Source organism: Lithobates pipiens, unplaced genomic scaffold (assembly GCF_037356315.1).
Source record: "Lithobates pipiens isolate NorthernLeopardFrog02 unplaced genomic scaffold, aLitPip1_a1.2 Scaffold_44, whole genome shotgun sequence".
NCBI classification, from domain to species: Eukaryota; Metazoa; Chordata; class Amphibia; order Anura; family Ranidae; genus Lithobates; species Lithobates pipiens.
Window position 1 is genome coordinate 4,933,035 of NW_027507870.1, and position 25,734 is coordinate 4,958,768.

Consider the following 25,734-nt stretch of genomic DNA (forward strand, 5'->3'; position numbering starts at 1 on the left):
GACCGCTGCCCTATACTGCAGCAGTCCTTCATTGGTATAGGGACTGACGTACAGTCTGCTAATCACTAACACACAACCTGCTTGGTCCACAAAAGTTCTTATAAGGACTGGTAACTTGGTATAGGGTGCTACGGTACATAGGCCTGAGTGCGTTACAGTCTGCTGTTCTGTAAGGACCGCTATCGGTCCACAATACATAGGGTTGCCGTGCACTACTGCTGACCGCTGCCCTATACTGCAGCAGTCCTTCATTGGTATAGGGACTGACGTACAGTCTGCTAATCACTAACACACAACCTGCTTGGTCCACAAAAGTTCTTATAAGGACTGGTAACTTGGTATAGGGTGCTACGGTACATAGGCCTGAGTGCGTTACAGTCTGCTGTTCTGTAAGGACCGCTATCGGTCCACAATACATAGGGTTGCCGTGCACTACTGCTGACCGCTGCCCTATACTGCAGCAGTCCTTCAGCGGTATAGGGACTGACGTACAGTCTGCTAAACACTAATACACAACCTGCTTGGTCCACAAAAGTTCTTATAAGGACTGGTAACTTGGTATAGGGTGCTACGGTACATAGGCTTGAGTGCGGTACAGTCTGCTGTTCTGTAAGGACCACTATCGGTCCACAATAGATAGGGTTGACGTGCACCACTGCTGACCGCTCACCTATACTGCAGCAGTCCTTCAGCGGTATAGGGACTGACGTACAGTCTGCTAATCACTAACACACAACCTGCTTGTTCCACAAAAGTTCTTATAAGGACTGGTAACTTGGTATAGGGTGCTACGGTACATAGGCCTGAGTGCGTTACAGTCTGCTGTTCTGTAAGGACCGCTATCGGTCCACAATACATAGGGTTGCCGTGCACTACTGCTGACCGCTGCCCTATACTGCAGCAGTCCTTCAGCGGTATAGGGACTGACGTACAGTCTGCTAAACACTAATACACAACCTGCTTGGTCCACAAAAGTTCTTATAAGGACTGGTAACTTGGTATAGGGTGCTACGGTACATAGGCTTGAGTGCGGTACAGTCTGCTGTTCTGTAAGGACCGCTATCGGTCCACAATACATAGGGTTGCCGTGCACTACTGCTGACCGCTGCCCTATACTGCAGCAGTCCTTCATTGGTATAGGGACTGACGTACAGTCTGCTAATCACTAACACACAACCTGCTTGGTCCACAAAAGTTCTTATAAGGACTGGTAACTTGGTATAGGGTGCTACGGTACATAGGCCTGAGTGCAGTACAGTCTGCTGTTCTGTAAGGACCGCTATCGGTCCACAATACATAGGGTTGCCGTGCACTACTGCTGACCGCTGCCCTATACTGCAGCAGTCCTTCATTGGTATAGGGACTGACGTACAGTCTGCTAATCACTAACACACAACCTGCTTGGTCCACAAAAGTTCTTATAAGGACTGGTAACTTGGTATAGGGTGCTACGGTACATAGGCCTGAGTGCGTTACAGTCTGCTGTTCTGTAAGGACCGCTATCGGTCCACAATACATAGGGTTGCCGTGCACTACTGCTGACCGCTGCCCTATACTGCAGCAGTCCTTCAGCGGTATAGGGACTGACGTACAGTCTGCTAAACACTAATACACAACCTGCTTGGTCCACAAAAGTTCTTATAAGGACTGGTAACTTGGTATAGGGTGCTACGGTACATAGGCTTGAGTGCGGTACAGTCTGCTGTTCTGTAAGGACCGCTATCGGTCCACAATACATAGGGTTGCCGTGCACTACTGCTGACCGCTGCCCTATACTGCAGCAGTCCTTCATTGGTATAGGGACTGACGTACAGTCTGCTAATCACTAACACACAACCTGCTTGGTCCACAAAAGTTCTTATAAGGACTGGTAACTTGGTATAGGGTGCTACGGTACATAGGCCTGAGTGCAGTACAGTCTGCTGTTCTGTAAGGACCGCTATCGGTCCACAATACATAGGGTTGCCGTGCACTACTGCTGACCGCTGCCCTATACTGCAGCAGTCCTTCATTGGTATAGGGACTGACGTACAGTCTGCTAATCACTAACACACAACCTGCTTGGTCCACAAAAGTTCTTATAAGGACTGGTAACTTGGTATAGGGTGCTACGGTACATAGGCCTGAGTGCGTTACAGTCTGCTGTTCTGTAAGGACCGCTATCGGTCCACAATACATAGGGTTGCCGTGCACTACTGCTGACCGCTGCCCTATACTGCAGCAGTCCTTCAGCGGTATAGGGACTGACGTACAGTCTGCTAAACACTAATACACAACCTGCTTGGTCCACAAAAGTTCTTATAAGGACTGGTAACTTGGTATAGGGTGCTACGGTACATAGGCTTGAGTGCGGTACAGTCTGCTGTTCTGTAAGGACCGCTATCGGTCCACAATACATAGGGTTGCCGTGCACTACTGCTGACCGCTGCCCTATACTGCAGCAGTCCTTCATTGGTATAGGGACTGACGTACAGTCTGCTAATCACTAACACACAACCTGCTTGGTCCACAAAAGTTCTTATAAGGACTGGTAACTTGGTATAGGGTGCTACGGTACATAGGCTTGAGTGCGGTACAGTCTGCTGTTCTGTAAGGACCGCTATAGGTCCACAATAGATAGGGTTGACGTGCACCACTGCTGACCGCTCACCTATACTGCAGCAGTCCTTCAGCGGTATAGGGACTAAGAGTTTTGTCACAGGGTCATTTAAAAAATGACATGCAGAGGAAGAGGCAGGCCCTTCCGCAGGGGTGGTAGGGGTAGGGCAGGAGCAACAGGCTTGAGCCAAAGTGGGAAGTTGCAGAAGGTGCGTTCAATTACTTTAAAGGATGCACCAGACTTGGTTGAGTGGCTCGCTCAGCCTTACTCTTCTGCACCCTCCTCATCCTCTCGATCTGCACCCTCTTCTTCACTCTCTGCTATGTGCACCCCCAAAGACACTACCACCAACAACACGACCACCACCACCACCACCACATACCTTCCGCTTGAGTCACTGGAATTATTTTCCGATCCATATCAAGAGGACATTTCTGATGCGCAGCCACTCTTGGTATTGGATCAGGAAGAGGAGGTAGCAACAAGCGCTACTCAGCAGTCTGACGCCAGTACCCAGATCAGCCCAAGGAGGAGGTTGGTCCCCGGTGTTGCTGCCTACTCTACTTATAGCGGTGGGGAAGGTGACGTTGATGATGACGTGTCTAGTGATGTCACGTGGGTGCCCACAAGAGAGGAAGAGGAGGGGAGTTCAGAGGGAGATATGGACCAGCAGATAGGGAGGAGAAGCAGCAATGACTTACATTGCACAGCAGGGACAAAGCAGACTGCAAATGTATCAGGAGCGAGTCATCGACCATGTACGGTCACATCTGGCGCTCCCAGGACACCGGCACATGGCTCCGCAGTGTGGGCTTTTTTTAACGTGTCCGCTGCTGACAATAGCGTTGCCATCTGCAATCTTTGCAGTCAACGCGTTAGTCGCGGTAAGCCCAATACTCACCTAGGGACGACCGCCTTAAGAAGGCACATGAGCAGCCATCACCGAGCCCAGTGGGAGCAACGGAACACACAAAGCCACACTGCAGGCTCTCACCGTCCAGCCTCGTCTTCTACTTCTCCTTCTCCTCTCTCCTCACAATTGTCCTCCACTCCACCTTCCATCACGCCAAGCTCACATTTTTCTGCAAAAAGGCAGGCTTCCGTGGGCCTAATGTTTGAGCGTAAAAAAATGATGACGCCGGATAACCCTCTTGCCCAACGGTTGGCGGCTGGCTTTTCAGAACTCATAGCCCGCCAACTACTGCCATATAAACTGGTGGACTCGGAGGCCTTTCGCAAATTTGTGGCCATTGGAACACCACAATGGAAGGTCCCAGGAAGGAAGTATTTCTCAGAGAAGGGCATCCCAGAGCTATATGGCCATGTTCAGCGGCAAGTGAATGTATCTCTGGCACACAGTGTCGGTGCCAAGATACATCTGACCACAGACACGTGGTCTAGCAAACACGGGCAGGGAAGGTATATCAGTTTTACTGCCCACTGGGTGAACCTTCTGACGGCCGTCAAGCATGTAACCCGTGGCACCCGTGTAGATTTGGTTTTACCGCCACGGATTGCATGCAGGCCTGACTCTTCTTCTCCTCCTCCTACTCCATCCTCCTCCCTCTCCTCCTCAGCTGCCTCCTCCTTTTCCGCTGCTAGCGTCTCTTCCACTGCACCGCCCAAGCTCCCCAGAACCTATTCCACATGCCAGGTGAGACGTTGCCATGCCGTGCTGCGTCTGTTGTGCCTGGAAGCAAAGAGCCACACTGGCCCGGCACTCCTTTCAGCTTTGCGTTCACAGGCAGATGAGTGGCTAACACCGCTCAATTTGACAGTTGGTAAAGTGGTGTGTGACAACGGTGCCAATCTGCTTAGCGCATTGAAACAGGGCAAAATCACGCACGTGCCGTGCATGGCACACGTCTTAAACTTGGTCGTGCAGCGATTCCTTGTCAAATACCCTGGGGTCCAGGACATCTTGCGGCAGGCAAGGAAAATCTCGGCCCATTTCAGAAGATCTTACACGGCCATGGCTCGCCTTGCTGACATTCAGCGGCGACACCATCTGCCGGTCAGACGTCTTATTTGCGATTGCCCGACGCGATGGAACTCAACCTTCTATATGCTTGATAGGCTGCTCCAGCAGAAACGTGCAGTTAACGTCTACCTGTATGAACTCTGCGAAAGAAACGGTTCTGGGGAGCTGGGTTTTTTTTCACCGCGCCAGTGGCTGCTCATGCGCGACACATGCAGACTTCTGCGGCCATTTGAGGAGATCACCAAACTGGTCAGTCGCAGCCATGGCGCCATCAGTGACATGGTACCTTATGCCTTCTTTCTGGAGCGTGCATTGCGTCGTGTCATTGATCAGGCTGTGGAGGAGCAGGAGCGGGAAGATGAGGAAGTCGCAATGCTGGATGAATTCCCAGGGGGGGCTACTCTATCTGAGACAAGTCAACAACAGGAGTCTGATGAGGAGTCAGAGGAGGATGGTGCCGGGGCGGATGAGCAGGAGCAAGAAGAGCATGCTTTAAACCTTTCTGGGATCCCTGTTGTGCGAGGATGGGGAGAGGAGAATGAAGAGGACGACATTATCCTGGATGATGAGCAGGAGCCAGGCCACCACACCGCTTCCACTTTAGTGCAAATGGGGGCCTTCATGCTCCAGTGTTTTAATAGGGACCCCCGTATAAAAAGCATGAGGGTCAAGGACCAGTACTGGGTGGCAACGTACTTAGACCCCCGGTACAAACACAAAATGGCGGAAATGTTACCGCCGTCGCAGAGGGCTGTCAGAATGCAGCACTTCCAGGCCTTGCTTCGAGAAATGCTGCATTCTGCTTTTGCGTGCGCTGGCAGAGGAGCAATTCCCACTCCCAGAGAAGGATTTGCGGGTACCAATCCAACAGCGCCTGCAAGAAGAGGCCGGTTTGAAGATGTGTTGGTGACTTCGGATATGAGGTCATTCTTTCAGCCGACCCATCGACAGGTGTCATCCGGATCCAGCATCAGGGAACGCCTAGACCGTCAGGTGTCCGACTACATTGGGTTAACGGCCGATGTGGACGCTCTGAGGAGTGATGAACCCCTAGACTACTGGGTGGGCAGGCTTGACCTCTGGCCAGAGCTTGCCCAATTTGCAATCGAACTGTTGGCTTGCCCCTCATCCAGTGTCCTGTCCGAAAGGACGTTCAGCGCAGCAGGGGGGATTGTGACCGATAAGCGTACTCGCCTAGCTCACCACAGTGTTAACTACCTCACATTTCTAAAAATGAATGAGGCATGGATCTCGGAGGAATTCAACACATGTGATCAGTAGACCATGTATATGTCTATAAACAATTTTTGGAATCAAGCACACAGACCTTCTTAATTCATTTGGCTCACTTCCCTGACCCAAAAAAGCACACCGTACTATATGCCCCTACCCTCCTCTTTGAAGAGGTTGAGCGGTGTCATATTTCTACTGGGGCTGCTTATTATGAGGGGTTCCCACCATCCCTGTGCTGTGCTGACTTCCTCCTGGGTGTTCTTATTATGAGGGGATCACACCATCCCTGTGCTGTGCTGACTTCCTCCTGGGGGTTCTTATTATGAGGGGATCACACCATCCCTGTGCTGTGCTGACTTCCTCCTGGGGCTGCTTACGGTGCTGCTGTCAGCGCTGTATGTCACGGAGCTGCTGTCAGCGCTGTATGTCACGGAGCTGCTGTCAGCGCTGTATGTCACGGAGCTGCTGTCAGCGCTGTATGTCACGGAGCTGCTGTCAGCGCTGTATGTCACGGAGCTGCTGTCAGCGCTGTATGTCACGGAGCTGCTGTCAGCGCTGTATGTCACGGAGCTGCTGTCAGCGCTGTATGTCACGGAGCTGCTGTCAGCGCTGTATGTCACGGAGCTGCTGTCAGCGCTGTATGTCACGGAGCTGCTGTCAGCGCTGTATGTCACGGAGCTGCTGTCAGCGCTGTATGTCACGGAGCTGCTGTCAGCGCTGTATGTCACGGTGCTGCTGTCAGCGCTGTATGTCACGGAGCTGCTGTCAGCGCTGTATGTCACGGAGCTGCTGTCAGCGCTGTATGTCACGGAGCTGCTGTCAGCGCTGTATGTCACGGAGCTGCTGTCAGCGCTGTATGTCACGGAGCTGCTGTCAGCGCTGTATGTCACGGTGCTGCTGTCAGCGCTGTATGTCACGGAGCTGCTGTCAGCGCTGTATGTCACGGAGCTGCTGTCAGCGCTGTATGTCACGGAGCTGCTGTCAGCGCTGTATGTCACGGAGCTGCTGTCAGCGCTGTATGTCACGGAGCTGCTGTCAGCGCTGTATGTCACGGAGCTGCTGTCAGCGCTGTATGTCACGGAGCTGCTGTCAGCGCTGTATGTCACGGAGCTGCTGTCAGCGCTGTATGTCACGGTGCTGATGTCAGTGCTCTGTATTACGGTGCTGCTGTCAGTGCTCTGTATCTCCTGCACCCTCTTGTTTGCCTACCCTGGTCCCTGACCTTCCCTCTCCTCCATTGCCTTCATTAGCTCCATAGTCCTGAATTGTCAGAACAATTTCCCAAATAAAAAAAAAATGCTTGTAGTTATCGATCCCAAATTCACCTCATACATGTATTATGCTATTGTCCAGGTGGTGGGACTACGTGCTACCCCCTAATAATTACCCCGTGGCCGCAAATTCGACCTAAAGGTTTGCGAAATTCGCCTCCCATTGAAGTCAATGGAGCCCGCGGCGAACGGTCGTTTTCGCGAACGTTTGTGCCCGTTCGCGTTTCGCGTTCGCGAAACGTCCCGTCGGAAGTTCGTCCATCACTAATCAGCAGCAATGTCTGAGCATAATGCCGCGTACACACGACTGGACTTTTCGAGGGACTAGGTCCGACGGTCTTTCCGACGGACTTTCAGCGGAGTTCCCGACAGACTTTCCGAATGAACGGACTTGGCCACACACAATCACACCAAAGTCTGACGGATTTGAACGTGATGACGTACGACCGGACTAGAATAAGGAAATTCATGGCCAGTAGCCAATAGCTGACCTAGCGTTGGTTTTCGTCCGTCGGACTAGCATACACACGAACGGATTTCTCGATGGGATCTTGGTCCGGCGGAGTTCCGGTCGAAAAAATTTGAAATATGTTCTATTTCTAAACTCCGTCAGATTTTTGGACAGCAAAGGTCCGATGGAGCCCCACACACGATCGATTCGCTCTGTCGGACCTTTGCTGTCGAAAAGTCCAGTCGTGTGTGTACGTGCCATTAGAGGCAATGGGGTTGATTTACTAAAAACGGAAGAGTGCAAAATCTGGTGCAGCTGTGCATGGTAGCCAATCAGCTTCTTACTTTGGCTTGTTCAATTAAGCTTTGACGAAAAAACAAACAAAAAAACAAAAAAAAACCAGAAAACTGGAAGCTGATTGGTTTATATGCACCAGATTTTGCACTCTCCAGTTTTAGAAAAAAACAACCCCAATGTGACCAAACCAAACATCATTACACATAAACAATTACATAATACATGACTTGCTTTACCCATAAACATGGTGAAAAGAGCAGCAGACCCTGCAACCAATCAGAAATCATTTTTTCCTGATCTGACCAGTCACTTGTTATGATTGGCTGCTGTTGGCTTTTGCAGTTTACAAGTCCTCATTGAAGAATCATGTTAGCTCCATGTTATTCATTTAACTTCTCTCCAAAGACTCCGATCTTCTCAAAAAAGCAGCGCAGATCCTCAGCCTCCAGTCTGCATTTCATGGCTTTCTTCTGACAGATCCAGGGCAAGGAGGAACCACAGGATAGGCTCTCCAGGGCAGGTGAAGCCTTGGCACATAGTCCCCTAGTGAGTTTGAAATCTTCCCTGTGAAAAAGAAAAGTGTCTTAATTTCCATCATTTCTATCATTGGAATAAATGATTCTGTGGGCCTGAAGGCAAGCAAACTGATGTAAAGGTCGCACAAAAGATTATCGCAGACAGCGCTAGCCCTCCAAATAGTGAACCCCGTGAAGAAACTAATAGTGTGAATCAATATACTGCTGTGATACCTGAATAAATAAATAGCATGTGAAATAAGTGTAAACAATGACTGGACAAATACCAATGGCGTAGGGTAGGAGGATCCATCCCATCTGTCACATCCCGCTCTGAGGTGTAGGACACCAAAGGATCCGTTTAAAGACCCAGGTGGTCAGGTGGACCCCACAAGCCTGTATGAGCTCTCTTGCTGTAGGGTAGGAGGATCCATCCCATCTGGTGAGTAGACATCTTCACCCACCTGATATATGTTTACCTGTGAAGCCACTGCTGGGATTACAGAAGATTTACATCTATGGACTTTTTACGATTCATCTTTCTGCAGTCCTTTGGACATTTATTTATTTACCAATGTATTCATTTGATCCCATGCCATTTGTAGCAGAACCTCTTCCAGTCTAATGAGAACCTTAAAGGCCAAAGATCGCTGACATCCTTCAATATGTGGTGGGTTGTGAGCAGGGCCAGACTTACCATTGGGCTTGACGGCTCAAGCCCATGGGCCCCACCCAATAGGGGGCCCCCGTCGAGATACATAGCCGAGTGTACTCGGGTCAGCTCCGCTCACAGTCACGCCAAGTCCCGCCTTATGATGGACACAGGGACTGGGCGTGACTGAGTGAAGCCAAGTACACTCGGCTACTCCCGGCTCCGCTTGGGACTGCGAAAGGATCAGAGAGCCACCAAGAGCCTTAGATAATTGCAAACTCAATTGGCAGACTCCAAGACTTCAATAGAAGGACGGCCGTGCAGGCAAAGGCCCCAGAAAGAAGCCACGTCTGCACTTGCAGGAATACGGTCTTCTATGTGTAGCACTGACCCCCGAAGGAGCGGCTGAATTTATTGGGCTTACCGTTACCTCCTTTACCTCGTATGCGTCTAGGGGTTTCCCGAGGTAGATGGCCAAAAAAACTGTAGAGACTGATGACAGATCCACTTGAAGGGATTTTTATCTGCAAAAAGTAGTTAACAACACAGTCTCTCAACATAGGATCAGAGGGTTTAGGTGAAAAGTCCAGGTACTCTTAAAGTTAAATTCAGTAGGACACAGTCTCTCACTTTGAATAAATCCAGAGAATAGCCATTGGATAGTCCTTCTCTCACCAGGCCTAGCAGCCAACAGGGTGTTTGAGTCAGGAATAAGTCTCTGCCACAGACTTTGCTATAAAACACGTGAGGGAAACTTGAAAGCTTGTAGAACACTCGTGGGGTACCAGTATCTTGCAGCCGGTCTGGCGATACCGCATGAGATTGGATTCGCTTAGGTCCTTCAGCTTTTCCAGGCTCTTGTTGAGAAGCCAACCCTTAAGTGGCCTTCTCCCGAAGAGTCCTCCCCTGCATAACTTCACAGTTGTTGGGTCTCTCCACTAACCAAGACGGCACCGGACCACCTCCGAATCCCTTTTTCAGTTTCCTCACCTCGGGATAGCCAGCCCCGAGATGTAAAGTCGGGTGGATCCACATCCCAGGCCATGGAAGTCCTGGGGGCTGTTCAGGAGGACCAGGACCATGCAGTCAGAACATGCTTCTAGACCGGAACCCTGAAACACGTGACATTCGCACCTTAAGTACCCCCTCCCAGAAAGCACTGCAAGAGGGACACTCCCACTGGGCTGGTTTCGAAAGAGAGCAGCCTTAATGCACCCAACTAGACTGTGTTTCATGCCTGCCAAAAGTGACAGCGCCCCCCATGGCCAGGCAGAACACCCTGCAGTCCAGTCAGACTGATGCGGAGGTCAAAATTTAGAACAATTAGACCCAAACCCAAATACGCTTTTGAGGGTAACATTAAATTGCAAAACATATAGCGTGTGCTCTTCAGGAGCCAGCGCTACATATGGTAACAGTCCATTAACAGTTCCTTACTCAAACGTAACAGTTCTTTCACCTCTACTACAACTGCTCCTTGTAGTTCTTTGAAACTGAGCTCCTGGTCTCTCACTAGACCCTCTGATTCACTGACTCTGAATCCCTTGAGTTCCTCCAAGATTTGCGGTGGTGTCTCCCTCAACCGTAACTCCTGCTTCTCTGCTGGGTCCCTAGCTTGGCACTCCAGATACTTCCCAAGCTTTACCCCTGCTAACCGGCTCGGTCCCTGGCTTGACACACAAGGCTGCTCTACAAGCATTTCCTCTGTTGGTTGGTTCCCTGACTTGATCACCACCTGAAGTTTCCCGATTCTCCACCGTGCCCTTTCATAAGAATATGGTTCCAATACATGCTTCAGTTACTCACTGGGGTCCCTGGTAAAGGTGATTGGTCTCTTCATGGTGACAGCTTCCCTTCTACCTCCGACCACTGACAGGTTCTCCGGCTGGCAGAACTGCCACTTCTGGTTGGACTGCAAGCCGCAATCCGAAAGCCAGATGCCCCGGGATAGGCCCAATCTCTGGCCTTGCAGCCTGGGGGGTATGACACACATCCACCCAGACAGCTGTCCAGGTGGCACAGAACATAGATCACCTGACCTCACCCGAATATATAGGCTCTCCCAGCAGGCCAAGAGATTCAAGGAAACCCCTGCCCATTGGCTGAGATACCCATATACCCATAACCTGACCTTGGGTTGCCCTCTCGTATCTAGTACCACCTAGTACCAGCAAGTGTCTTGCCACCTAGTGGTAGAAGAGAAAAGTGCAACAAGGCCAAACTTAGTGAGAAATCAATAGATCTCCATCAATCGACCAAGATAACTACTCTTGGCAAGTCAATTTGTGAGGAGCTCCCTGCCTAAACTCCAGGGTGCTACACATTGCTATTTGTCACATCAATATTTACACTTATTTCACATGTTATTTATTTATTCATTTATTACGTATCACGGCAGTATATTGATTCACACTATTAGTTTCTTCACGTGGTTTACTATTTGGAGGGCAAGCGCTGTCTGCACAAATCTTTTGTGCAACCTTTACATTCACTTATTATTTTGAACAGCAGTTGGCCTTATTTACTCATTTAATTTTTTACGTTCTGTTGCGCGAGTGATATACACTTTCACTTCAAACTGATGGCTGAAAAAAAGTCCTACTGATAATGGGAAAAAGATGTGTGGCAGATAAGCATACAAGCAAAAAATGCCTCATCAGCTACCTATAGGACCAGGCCTACACAGCTTAATGGCAAACCCAGCGCTGGCGGGAGAGATGGGTCAAGCTTATTCCGATGGATACTAATCCAAACAGATTGCCCAGGATCTCCAGGCCCAAACTGAGCAAGAACAGTCCTCAGAGACCCAAAACCCTTTAAAGATCCAAACATTGCACCTTACTGCGCTGGGAGTGCTCAGTGCAGGGGTCACTGGGATGGATCTTGGATAAAAGCAAGAATTGGTAATGACATCAGAAGTTAATTTCCCATTAAATAAATCTACAATAATGCTCTCCTTCCAAGTTCCCACCGTATAGTCTACATATTATTATTGGGAGGATTACTTACTGCACACTCTCATCCGGCCACATCCAGGAACCTTCATGTTTTCTCAAACCAATCCAGAAACTTTGTTTGTCCTTCAGCATCTTTGCCTGAAATCCATAAAAAAGTAAATTTAGTGGAAACCCAACGGACAACATCTGTAGAATGCATCTGTATTAAGATCTATCTGGACTGATCCACACCCAATCATATTTGTACTTTAATTTTCCAAATATCATTTTACATTGCAGGTTTGAATTAGGTTGGTTGCTAAAGGGTAACATGGAAAGTTCTTATTTCATTTCATCCAGAGAGGTACTTTTCTTTATACATTTATAGAGATACAATGAAGAAAAACCCATAAAGTGAATGGGAGCCTATTCCTCTATGGGTGTTGTAAGAACTGTACTTGGGTTTACAGTGGCTGTTCGTGACATCATTGGCTGGGTAGAGAGAGAAGGCGGAAAGAAGTCACACTACAACACTACTCTTCTAGTTATTGAATAAGGAAAATAGTGCAAAACAGGAAATAAGCATAAGCATCATAAGCAGAACCACCATTAAAAATTATGGTGCTCATTAGATAAATACCAGATGCCAGACTCAGAACACTACCGGTTTGTCCAATTGAAACATTACCTAAATACTTTATCTTGCAAGAGTGACCTGACGACTATGTCACCCATGGAATACATATGTCATAAATATTATAAAATTAAAGGTCATATTTCTGAATTGTATACACTCTTAACACAGTATCCGGCTAAACAAGCTTACATGGTCAAGTGGGAGCAAGACCTCCAAGAAAACCTCAAATTAGAGGAATGGCACTCAATTGCCCAAGCAGCTTCCAAAGCACTCATCAATACCTCTATCATAGAGGCAAACTAAAAGGTCCTTTTGAGATGGTACATGGTGCCGACCAGGTTGGCTACATATGTCCCCGGGGGGTCTCCAAAGTGCTTTACAGGTTGTGGGCAAGATGGAACGATGCACCACATATGGTGGCAATGCCCCAAGGTGCGAAGATTCTGGATAAGGGGGTCCACAACTTTATTTTTACCCTTATCCAAGTCAACCTCACTAAATCTCCCAAACATGCCCTGCTGGGGCTTAAAGTTGACGTGGCCTCAAAAAAAACCAGAAAAGGCTTTTCACTTTCATATTTATCTCTGCCACAATCACTATAGCCAGAAACTGGAGATCAGGTGCCATCCCATTTGACCAACTTAAGCACAAGTTCTCCTGGCTCGTGATAAATGAAAGGCTCTCAGCAGTCTTGAATGACAAATTAATGGTTTTCGAAAAAAGTCTGGGGCCCGTGGATTAGATACCTGACTGGAGATCCCCGTATGGCTCCGACCTGAGGAGCCTTTGAGGGGCAGAGACCAGAGCTTGGGGCCTTCTCCTCCCCTTCTCCCCCCTCTCTTTTCTTTTCTTTCTTCTTTTATCTCTATTCTATATATTTGGGTTTTAAAAGAAGTTTGACGAGTATTATCTGAGTGCTAAGAAAGAGGTACCCAGTGTTCTTACTCGTATAAACAAACATCAGGTGCTCTGCAACTGATATATTGTCTACATGCTTTGTTATTGTTATATCTGACGTGAAAACGCCAATAAAAACATTGAAACTAAAGTAAAAAACATTAGGGCTGGCCGTGTTGCCTCCTGCCCTATGACACAGTTTGCTCCCAGATGGGGTGCGGAGACAATACCCCAACCGACCTATCAATGGCAAACTATACTGTACTTACTGTTCAAGTTTAAGTGTGATTTCTATTGTTTCAATGTAACCATTCAAGTAATTCTCTTTACTATATGTTCTAATGCATAACAGGAATTGAAATTGTTCTCCTATTTTTCTGTACTTCTTCTTTGTGGAAAATGTAATAAAAATGATTGAAACGAAAAATCATGGTGCTCCTTAAAAGCCCCCCACAGTGTCTCCTCATGTACTTTAACCCCCTCCAGTGTCTCCTCGTAAGCTCTGGGCACCCCTCTCCCATGCCTGGTGACTCATCCACAGAGGCTGGAAGTTACCCCAGGTTCTTCTGTGCACACAGCCCAGCTGTCCTTGCACACTGCCAGTGGATCCGGGAGGAAGGCGTGAGAAGAGAATTAGACTAATGTTGTACTGCTCCATTTCCCTCTGCTGAAATAACACAGCAATGCTACCCATTGGGTCAGAGGGGGCCTGGGATAAGTATGGAAGTACCTCCTGTTTCCCCCCCCCCAATTGGAAGTCTGACCACTAGTGTTGTTAAAGTGACATATTGTGTGCTGATGCTTAACTATATTGTAGGCTCTTTTGATTCCAATTTTGTTAATTACCCATCTTGAAGCTTGAAGTGCCGTCATCACCTACCATTGTCTTGAGGTTGGTCATGTGGAATGATCATTTGGTATTGGTCCTAACCCTGTAACACAACAGACTCCCACAAGCTTTTGAAGATCAACTCTACAAAAAAACCTCAGACACATGGATGATGGGTCCAGATGATCATCCAGCACCATCTTGGCCTGGTTGTAGGCTCTACCAAGTGAGGGCTTTCCTAGGGAAGAATCAAACATGATCAGAGACTGGTAGATGAAGGGGCTATGTGAAAAGTGACTACCATATCCATGATGGGTCCAGATGTTCATCCAGCACCAGCTTAGTCTGGTTGTATGCTCTACCAAGTGGGGGCTTTCCTAGGGAAGAATCAGACATGATTAGAGACTGGTAGATGAAGGGGCTATGTGAAAAGTGACTACCATATCCATGATGGGTCCAGATGTTCATCCAGCACCAGCTTAGTCTGTTTGTAGGATCTACCAGGTGGGGGGTTTACTAGGGAAAAATCAGACATGATCAGAGACTGATAGATGAAGGGGGCTATGTGAAAAGTGACTACCATATCCATGATGGGTCCAGATGTTCATCCAGCACCAGCTTAGTCTGGTTGTATGCTCTACCAAGTGGGGGCTTTCCTAGGGAAGAATCAGACATGATTAGAGACTGGTAGATGAAGGGGCTATGTGAAAAGTGACTACCATATCCAAATGTATTTTAATGTGAAGCTGAGCAAGAAAAACCCTAGAATGAGCACATCATTATACAGAGACATGTGCAGGTTCTGTGCAATCATGTCCAACTCTCTGCAATTCTATGGGCTAACTGTCTGGGCACCATGTTTGATACACTTGGGAGCATTTTTTCCCACCGAATTTCCCTGTATAGCCTTTTATGAGGTCGATTATCGGGTCTTTCCTCAACCCTCCCCAGTTGCTTAGGCTTGGCACCAGCATTCACAAGTGCATAACAAATATGTACATACTGTGACCTGGGGAATGTTACAGCAGCTCTTGTGGTAGATGCATTTTGTAAAGTGAGTCCACTGCAGACAGGGACTATGGTTAAGGGCCTTGTAGCCCACTTTTATTACAAAAAGGAACAAAGTCTTTATAACAAAGGGTTTCCCACTCAGGGGGTTTCAGCTTCACACAAAATGAAAAATTCTGGCACCTAAGTTCACTCAACTTTAACTGCAGTACCTCGCTGCCTGGGTCCACTTTTAGCCCCCAGATAGAGGTTCTCCTGATACCCCAGGCCTTCTCACTCTTCTGAGACTCAGATTGCTCTGGATCCCCTGGACTTTCTCCTAGTTGCCTCAGCTCTAGTCTCCCAGACTCTCGCAGTCACCCAGACTCTCTCAACTGGCCCAGTTCTCTTGGTCAAATGGCCTGGAACCTCTCTCACATGGAGTGCTGTCTCTGAGATATTGCCTTGGTCTCCAGACAGGAGCACGCCTTCCACCTGGCTACAGCAACTGCACCTCCAACTCCACCAGCCTTGAGCTATGCTCAGACCTGCATTATAATGACCCTGAACACCTGTGCACTCACACATGCTGCAAGAGTCACACAAAGCCCAGACACTGGAATAAAGGCGTCATCCCGTCCAATACTTTGGCATCTTCAAACTTCTGGCCCCGATCCAAAATTCACCTCCAGTTGTCACCTTCATGCCCATTTACATAGTAGCATGGTCTCACACTGTCACAATGCATACTAAAGTCAACTGGGACAGAAGCCAATTAACCTGCCAGCATGTCTTTGGAGTGTAATAGAAAACCAGAGTTCCTGAAAGAAACTCACAGACACAAGAGAAGATGCAAACTCCATGCAGACAATGTCCTGACCAAGATTCAAACCTATTGCTGCAAGGCATACGTATTATTTACTAAGCCACTGTGCTGCTTAGTTTTCATGCAGTTAGATTCTGGAAAGCAGGAGAAGAGCTCACACACATGGAAACGGACCTAATCGTAGAGAACCAAGTTGAACAATATGGAATTCTCAGGACTTTGCAAGTGATCAGTGATTATTCCTAACCCAATGAGGATTGTACAGTGTGGAAATACCTTTGCAACCACAATGCTGTTCATAAAAGAACCCAACAAGTAAGTTAGTGTTACTTTTCTTATTGTAGCAGTTGTGCAGAGATCGGATCTATATCCTAAGTCGGAGAGCAACCACTGACATAGGAAGTGCAGGAGGACACAACAAAAAATCAGGGACAATGGCCTCATTGATATGACTTCAGTAGATCAAAACGATTGTCTACTAAAACCTAGTGTAGCGCCCTCTACTTTTGGGTAGGTGCTATATTGGTATTTTGGTAGTGCAGGATTTCATGGCAGGTAAATTTAGCCAGGCCTGTGGTTATTTTTCATGCCTAGTTGTTTGATTCAGAAGTGGGAGTGTCAGTATAGCGGAGGGTATGACCACCTACACTTGGGCTCAGAGATACCTCCTCTGTTTGACAGTGGATTGTTCTGGAAAAGAGAGGATGGGCTGAGACCTGAGTGTCAGGAAACTCAAGTGAGAGTCTTGACCAATGGTTAATTTGCATGGTCAAGGATAGGTCTCTCATAAAAAGGGGGGTCACATGCTCCTAAGGGGAGTCGGGAAGAAGTCCAAAGGAAGAGATCCTAGGGAGGCTGAGGCCTGGAGTTCCAGGAGGCTTAGGGCCTGGGACTCTCGGAGGAGATTGCAGAATGTAAAGATGGAGATGTGCCATGAGTCCGGAGGAGGAAGTAGAAGTTAAACGGAGGAAGTAGACCAGTGGATCGACTTTCTGTGACCTGGGGAACACAGAGTATTGATTGTGAAGAACAGGTCAGTGCAACTTAAAGAAGCAAGTGCAGGAGCGAGTGAAGTGTCATGCTGTGTGGCTACAGAACTCAGTGTAAGCAATAACGGACAGTAACTTCCAAAGACTGAGGGGTTGTTAGAGCTCTTTTGTTCAACTTGGGAGCACTGTACAGGGAAATTCACATTTGGATAGTCCGATTAGCACATGAAGATATAGATTCAAGAAGGGATCTGCATAGGGAAAGTCCAGCAACAAAGGCTACGGCCGTGGATGATACCCTCACAAAGTGGGATCTGAAGGAGCATCTCATATCTACCTAATAAAGAATTCCGATTGGCCCATAAATAAAGAGCAAGAAAAATTAACTATTGACTGTTTGGTGTTTTATACTTGGGTATGGGAGAATGGAAGCGGGGTGATTGGCAAATTGATTTAACCAACTCAAGGTTTTGTGACATGAACCACCTCTGGGCCTGCCTCTGCAGGGCTGAATGAATCTCTGCTCTGGTGTGGCTCCTGTCCCCTAGACAGACCAGCTGAAGCACTGCATGGCAACTTTTAGGCTGACTCATTGAATAGACCCTTGAACGCTTAGGGGTACCGGTGGTTCATAGGAAAATTCAGCAGAGGAGGGCATGGAGGAGGAGGGGGTGGAGCTGACAGATCTTGCCTCATCAACACTAGCTGTATGGAGACGGGGTGGAAAAACAAGTTCCAGCACTGAGCCCTGTCTTGCATCCTTCCTAGTTGCAAGCAGAGTTACCCAGTGTGCCGTGAATTAAATATATTGTCCCTGGCCATGCTTGCTGGACCACGTGTCAGCAGCAAGGTGGACCTTGCTGCTGATGGTTTTGTCCAACGATGCCAAAACATTGCCTTCCATGTGATGGTACAGAGCTGAAATGGCCCTACGTTAAAGAAATAGCAATTGGGAACCTGCCATTGTGTTACAGTAAATTTGACAAATTCACAGAAGGAGGCAAAAGCCACCAGACGGAAAGACAGGAGTTGCAAAGCCAAAAATTTGGACAAGCTGGAATTTAGACGCTGGGAATGTGGGTGGCAAGGAGTGTATTTTTTTTTTCGCTGCAGCAGCTGGGGCAGAGAAATTTGCTGATATACTCTACAGGTGGTGGCATGCTGCTGGCAGACGTGCTGCAAGAACCTGCGACACCCTCGTCCCTTTGTCCAATCAGGGCTCTGGCAGTGCTCTGTGCCCTAATTGGCAACCAATGGTCAGGTGCACGGCTTTAGCAATTCAGGGTTAAGAATGCACTGAGCAGGGCAAAATGCATTGTGGGGCATTCGGTGGACTGTTCGGACCGGCAAACAGGCTATGTTCGGGACAAACTTTTGCATTACATCTGACATATTAGTCTAGTTGCAAGAAACTGCTTTGCATTTTATCAGGTCTTTCCAAGGAACTGGTTACCCAACCTGAACCCCCTAGTGCAGGGATGCCCAACCTTTTGAGGAGCGACGGCCACATTATCGACTTGGTAACTGATCGCGGGCCACAATGAGCATAAAGGGGGGGGTGGCAGGTCTGTGTCCACTCTGCATATGTACAGCAGACACGGATGCAACTCGCTCTACCCTAAGGGCCCTCCGATCCGCCTAGACAGAAGGGGACAGTTCCCCTTTGTTTTTTTTTAAAAGAAAAATCGGATTGCAGATAGGCGGGTGTAAACGACCACGAGTCTGTTTACATCTGCCGCTCTATAGAGGTGAATGGAGAGTCTGCTAGAGTCCACCTGAAAAACAGACCTGATCGGACGGATCATGTGAAAGGGGCCTAAAGCTGCTTTCACACTGATAGCGGTTTACCTGCTCCTGACCTAACCTCGATCTTCACTTCTTCCTCAGGATTCCTGCAGCTGGCTGGTACTGCCGGTGGGTACTGCTGACAGGTGCTTGTACTGCTGGCTGGTACTGCTGGCGGGTACTGTTGGCTGGTACTGGTACTACTGGCTGGTACTGGTACTGCTGACTGGTACTGCTGGCTAGTACTGCTGGTGGGTACTGGTACTGCTCTCTGGTACTGGCACAGCTGGTGGGTACTGCTGGCTAGTACCGCTGGTGGGTACTGGTACTGCTGTCTTTTATTGGTACTGCTGGCAGGTACTGGTACTGGTGGTGGGTACTGATACTGGTGGCTGGTACTGGTACTGCTGGTGGGTACTGGTACTGCTGACTGGTACTGGTGACTGGTACTGGTACTGGTGGTGGGTACTGATACTGGTGGCTGGTACTGGTACTGCTGGTGGGTACTGGTACTGCTGACTGGTACTGGTGACTGGTACTGGTGCCTGTTACTGGTACTGCAGGAGGGTACTGGTACTGCTGGCTGGTACTGGTACTGATGACTGGTACTGATACTGGTGGATGGTACTGGTACTGCTGGCAGGTACTTCTGGCTGGTAGTGGTACTGCTGGTTTATACTGCTGGCTGGTACTGATGACTGGTACAGATGGTGGGTACTGGTACTGCTGGTGGGCGCTGGTACTGATGACTGGTACTACTGGCTGGTACTGGTACTGCTGGTTGGTACTGGTACTGTTGGTACTGGCACTGCTGGTTGGCACTGGCACAGCTGGTTGGTACTGGTACTGTTGGTACTGGCACTGGTGGTTGGTACTGGCACTGCTGGTTGGTACTGGTACTGTTGGTTGGTACTGCTGGCTGGTACTGATACTGGTGGCTGGTACTGGTGGCTGCTGTCCCAGATTGCGGGTTCCTGTGTCCCGACCCGTCATTCCCGGGCATAATTGTGACAGAAGCATGCAGCTACAGTAGAGAGCAGAACCAATGCTTCCTGTCACAGGTGGAGTACATTTGGTATCGCTCCGCCTGTGAAGGAGCCGGCGCTATACAGGAGGCATTGGCTCTGCTTCCTCTAGCGACGGCTTCCTTCTTCGCACTAATGCTGGCGGGTCAGGAACCCACGATCTGGGATTGCCGACCAGCCATCTCAGAGAAAGACATGGCGGGCCACATCGGAGGGCATGTGGCCCGCGGGCCAGCGGTTGGACACCCCTGCTATAATGCATCTGGTGTTGCAGAGATTATGCCTGGGTCAGGCCAAAGTTCAAATGGAACTCTGCCCTTTCACAGAAGACCTCCACTGCTGGAGCTGTAATAGCGTGTGCTTTGAAAAGTCTGGAAAACATCTCCTTGCAAACTTTTATGACATAGAATTATTTTTTCATTTTTTATTGTTGCTCGCCAGCTTGGAATTCATTTAGTATTTTTTTTTTTCTTCCTCCACCTGGTGGCTGAATTGGGGTGTTACTGCTCTAATCTGGATCCATGTATTTTCTGCAGTTAACTGTAAAGCATTAATAATCCCAAACCCAAAAATGTATTATATTGCAGCTTCACTAGATGTGTGATCAATATTACATTGTACCGTCTCTGGTCATATTCCCCTGTAATGGTGGACGTTTTTGTACCTGTAGGGTGAAGTCACTCTCCTGGATTTTGGCCAGTGTGGCGTTCTTCTTCTGACAGTCCCCGTCTGCCTTAATTCGAGTATCACTCTCACTGGAGAAATAGTAACACGTCTCATCTATCTGCTTCCAACTCGCGGGACAATAGGGGTCCATGCCTGGAGAAGACAGGGGGGCTAAATAATAAGAACAGAGATAATCAGAGATATTCCAGGATAGAGGGGTCTTCTGTCTTTGTAAGCATTTTGTTAAACAACCACCAAGGGTGTTCCTTGTTTTTTTTTCTTCTAAAAGCAAGCCTGTATCTGTTGTTCAGTCTGTGTCTCTACCCTCACCCGTGTCTCTACAGTCTGTGTCTCTACCCTCACCCGTGTCTCTTCAGTCTGTGTCTCTACCCTCACCCGTGTCTCTACAGTCTGTGTCTCTACCCTCACCCGTGTCTCTACAGTCTGTGTCTCTACCCTCACCCGTGTCACTTCAGTCTGTGTCTCTACCCTCACCTGTGGCTCCTCAGTCTGTGTCTCTACCCTCACCTGTGTCTCTTCAGTCTGTGTCTCTACCCTCACCTGTGGCTCTTCAGTCTGTGTCTCTACCCTCACCTGTGGCTCTTCAGTCTGTGTCTCCAACCTCACCCGTGTCTCTTCAGTCTGTGTCTCTACCCTCAACCGTGTCTGTTCAGTCTGTGTCTCTACCCTCAACCGTGTCTGTTCAGTCTGTGTCTCTACCCTCACCTGTGGCCCTTCAGTCTGTGTCTCTACCCTCACCCGTGTCTCTTCAGTCTGTGTCTCTACCCTCACCTGTGGCTCTTCATTCTGTGTCTCTACCCTCACCTGTGGCTCTTCAGTCTGTGTCTCTACCCTCAACCGTGTCTCTTCAGTCTGTGTCTCTACCCTCAACCGTGTCTCTTCAGTCTGTGTCTCTACCCTCACCTGTGTCTCTTCAGTCTGTGTCTCTACCCTCACCTGTGGCTCTTCAGTCTGTGTCTCCAACCTCACCCGTGTCTCTTCAGTCTGTGTCTCTACCCTCAACCGTGTCTGTTCAGTCTGTGTCTCTACCCTCACCCGTGTCTCTTCAGTCTGTGTCTCTACCCTCACCTGTGGCTCTTTAGTCTGTGTCTCTACCCTCACCTGTTGCTCTTCAGTCTGTGTCTTTACCCTCACCCGTGTCTGTTCAGTCTGTGTCTCTACCCTCAACCGTGTCTGTTCTGTCTGTGTTTCTACCCTCACCTGTGGCTCAGTCTGTGTCTCTACCCTCACCCGTGTCTCTTCAGTCTGTGTCTCTAACCTCACCCATGTCTCTTCAGTCTTTGTCTCTGCCCTCAACCGTGTCTGTTCAGTCTGTGTCTCTACTCTCACCCGTGTCTCTTCAGTCTGTGTCTCTACCCTCACCTGTGGCTCTTCAGTCTGTGTCTTTACCCTCACCCGTGTCTCTTCAGTCTGTGTCTCTACTCTCACCCGTGTCTCTTCAGTCTGTGTCTCTACCCTCACCTGTGGCTCTTCAGTCTGTGTCTTTACCCTCACCCGTGTCTGTTCCGTCTGTGTCTCTACCCTCACCCGTGTCTGTTCAGTCTGTGTCTCTACCCTCAACCGTGTCTGTTCTGTCTGTGTTTCTACCCTCACCTGTGGCTCAGTCTGTGTCTCTACCCTCACCCGTGTCTCTTCAATCTGTGTCTCTACCCTCACCCATGTCTGTTCAGTCTGTGTTTCTACCCTCACCTGTGTCAGTTCAGTCTGTGTCTCTACCCTCACATGTGGCTCTTCAGTCTGTGTCTCCAACCTCACCCGTGTCTCTTCAATTTGTGTCTCTACCCTCACCTGTGTCTGTTCAGTCTGTGTCTCTACCCTCACCTGTGTCTCTTCAATTTGTGTCTCTACCCTCACCTGTGTCTGTTCAGTCTGTGTCTCTACCCTCACCCGTGTCTCTTCAGTCTGTGTCTCTATCCTCACCTGTGTCTCTTCAATCTGTGTCTCCCCCTCACCTATGTCTCTTCAATTTGTGTCTCTACCCTCACCTGTGTCTGTTCAGTCTGTGTCACTACCCTCACCTGTGTCTCTTCAGTCTGTGTCTCTACCCTCACCTGTGTCTGATCAGTCTGTCTCTCTACCCTCACCTGTGTCTCTTCAGTCTGTGTCTCTACCCTCACCTGTGTCTCTTCAGTCTGTGTCTCTACCCTCACCCGTGTCTCTTCAGTCTGTGTCTCTACCCTCACCCGTGTCTCTTCAGTCTGTGTCTCTACCCTCACCTGTGTCCCTTCAATCTGTGTCTCCACCCTCACCTGTGTCTTTTCAGTCTGTGTCTCTACCCTCACCCGTGTCTCTTCAGTCTGTGTCTCTACCCTCACCCGTGTCTCTTCAGTCTGTGTCTCTACCCTCACCTGTGGCTCTTCAGTCTGTGTCTCTAACCTCACCTGTGGCTCTTCAGTCTGTGTCTCTACCCTCACCTGTGGCTCTTCAGTCTGTGTCTCTACCCTCACCTGTGGCTCTTCAGTCTGTGGCTCTATCCTCACCTGTGTCTCTTCAGTCTGTGTCTCTACCCTCACCCGTGTCTGTTCAGTCTGTGTCTCTACCCTCACCCGTGTCTGTTCAGTCTGTGTCTCTACCCTCACCCGTGTCTGTTCAGTCTGTGTCTCTACCCTCACCTGTGTCTGTTCAGTCTGTGTCTCTACCCTCACCTGTGTCTCTTCAGTCTGTGTCTCTACCCTCCCCTGTGGCTCTTCAGTCTGTGTCTCTACCCTCACCTGTGTCTCTTCAGTCTGTGTCTCTACCCTCACCTGTGTCTGTTCAGTCTGTGTCTCTCCCCTCACCCGTGTCTGTTCTGTCTGTGTTTCTACCCTCACCTGTGGCTCAGTCTGTGTCTCTACCCTCACCTGTGGCTCTTCAGTCTGTGTCTCTACCCTCACCTGTGGCTCTTCAGTCTGTGTCTCTACCCTCACCCGTGTCTCTTCAGTCTGTGTCTCTACCCTCACCTGTGGCTCTTCATTTTGTGTCTCTACCCTCACCTGTGGCTCTTCAGTCTGTGTCTCTACCCTCAACCGTGTCTCTTCAGTCTGTGTCTCTACCCTCAACCGTGTCTCTTCAGTCTGTGTCTCTACCCTCACCTGTGTCTCTTCAGTCTGTGTCTCTACCCTCACCTGTGGCTCTTCAGTCTGTGTCTCCAACCTCACCCGTGTCTCTTCAATCTGTGTCTCTACCCTCAACCGTGTCTGTTCAGTCTGTGTCTCTACCCTCACCCGTGTCTCTTCAGTCTGTGTCTCTACCCTCACCTGTGGCTCTTTAGTCTGTGTCTCTACCCTCATCTGTTGCTCTTCAGTCTGTGTCTTTACCCTCACCCGTGTCTGTTCAGTCTGTGTCTCTACCCTCAACCGTGTCTGTTCTGTCTGTGTTTCTACCCTTACCTGTGGCTCAGTCTGTGTCTCTACCCTCACCCGTGTCTCTTCAGTCTGTGTCTCTAACCTCACCCGTGTCTCTTCAGTCTTTGTCTCTGCCCTCAACCGTGTCTGTTCAGTCTGTGTCTCTACTCTCACCCGTGTCTCTTCAGTCTGTGTCTCTACCCTCACCTGTGGCTCTTCAGTCTGTGTCCCTACCCTCACCTGTGGCTCTTCAGTCTGTGTCTTTACCCTCACCCGTGTCTGTTCCGTCTGTGTCTCTACCCTCACCCGTGTCTGTTCTGTCTGTGTTTCTACCCTCACCTGTGGCTCAGTCTGTGTCTCTACCCTCACCCGTGTCTCTTCAATCTGTGTCTCTACCCTCACCCATGTCTGTTCAGTCTGTGTTTCTACCCTCACCTGTGTCAGTTCAGTCTGTGTCTCTACCCTCACATGTGGCTCTTCAGTCTGTGTCTCCAACCTCACCCGTGTCTCTTCAATTTGTGTCTCTACCCTCACCTGTGTCTGTTCAGTCTGTGTCTCTACCCTCACCTGTGTCTCTTCAATTTGTGTCTCTACCCTCACCTGTGTCTGTTCAGTCTGTGTCTCTACCCTCACCCGTGTCTCTTCAGTCTGTGTCTCTATCCTCACCTGTGTCTCTTCAATCTGTGTCTCCCCCTCACCTATGTCTCTTCAATTTGTGTCTCTACCCTCACCTGTGTCTGTTCAGTCTGTGTCACTACCCTCACCTGTGTCTCTTCAGTCTGTGTCTCTACCCTCACCTGTGTCTGATCAGTCTGTCTCTCTACCCTCACCTGTGTCTCTTCAGTCTGTGTCTCTACCCTCACCTGTGTCTCTTCAGTCTGTGTCTCTACCCTCACCTGTGTCTCTTCAGTCTGTGTCTCTACCCTCACCCGTGTCTCTTCAGTCTGTGTCTCTACCCTCACCTGTGTCCCTTCAATCTGTGTCTCCACCCTCACCTGTGTCTTTTCAGTCTGTGTCTCTACCCTCACCCGTGTCTCTTCAGTCTGTGTCTCTACCCTCACCCGTGTCTCTTCAGTCTGTGTCTCTACCCTCACCTGTGGCTCTTCAGTCTGTGTCTCTACCCTCACCTGTGGCTCTTCAGTCTGTGTCTCTACCCTCACCTGTGGCTCTTCAGTCTGTGTCTCTACCCTCACCTGTGGCTCTTCAGTCTGTGGCTCTATCCTCACCTGTGTCTCTTCAGTCTGTGTCTCTACCCTCACCCGTGTCTGTTCAGTCTGTGTCTCTACTCTCACCCGTGTCTGTTCAGTCTGTGTCTCTACCCTCACCCGTGTCTGTTCAGTCTGTGTCTCTACCCTCACCCGTGTCTCTTCAGTCTGTGTCTCTACCCTCCCCTGTGGCTCTTCAGTCTGTGTCTCTACCCTCACCTGTGTCTCTTCAGTCTGTGTCTCTACCCTCACCTGTGTCTGTTCAGTCTGTGTCTCTCCCCTCACCCGTGTCTGTTCTGTCTGTGTTTCTACCCTCACCTGTGGCTCAGTCTGTGTCTCTACCCTCACCTGTGTCTGTTCAGTCTGTGTTTCTACCCTCAGCTGTGGCTCTTCAGTCTATGTCTCTGCCCTCAGCCGTGTCTGTTCAGTCTGTGTTTCTACCCTCACCTCTGTCAGTTCAGTCTGTGTCTCTACCCTCACCCGTGTCTCTTCAGTCTATGTCTCTGCCCTCACCTGTGTCTCTTCAATTTGTGTCTCTACCCTCACCTGTGTCTGGTTAGTCTGTGTCTCTACCCTCACCCGTGTCTCTTCAGTCTGTGTCTCTACCCT

General features: G+C 49.2%; 1 protein-coding gene across 2 annotated transcripts in view; it reads right to left on the minus strand.

Moving 5' to 3' along the window:
* Positions 1–7,355: 7,355 nt before the first annotated feature.
* Positions 7,356–25,734, minus strand: part of LOC143956906 (uncharacterized) — a 106,463-nt gene continuing 88,084 nt past the window's right edge. The window contains exons 7-9 of one of the 2 annotated variants that reach the window (XM_077467076.1): positions 20,575–20,729; positions 12,009–12,094; positions 7,356–8,396 (exon numbers count right to left, since the gene is read on the minus strand). In XM_077467076.1, coding sequence (XP_077323202.1) covers positions 8,213–8,396; positions 12,009–12,094; positions 20,575–20,729 — 425 coding nt within the window. In that variant the 3' untranslated portion in view covers positions 7,356–8,212. Of the gene's footprint in view, positions 8,397–12,008; positions 12,095–20,574; positions 20,748–25,734 lie in introns of both variants that reach the window. The other variant, XM_077467075.1, reaches the window with a different exon arrangement.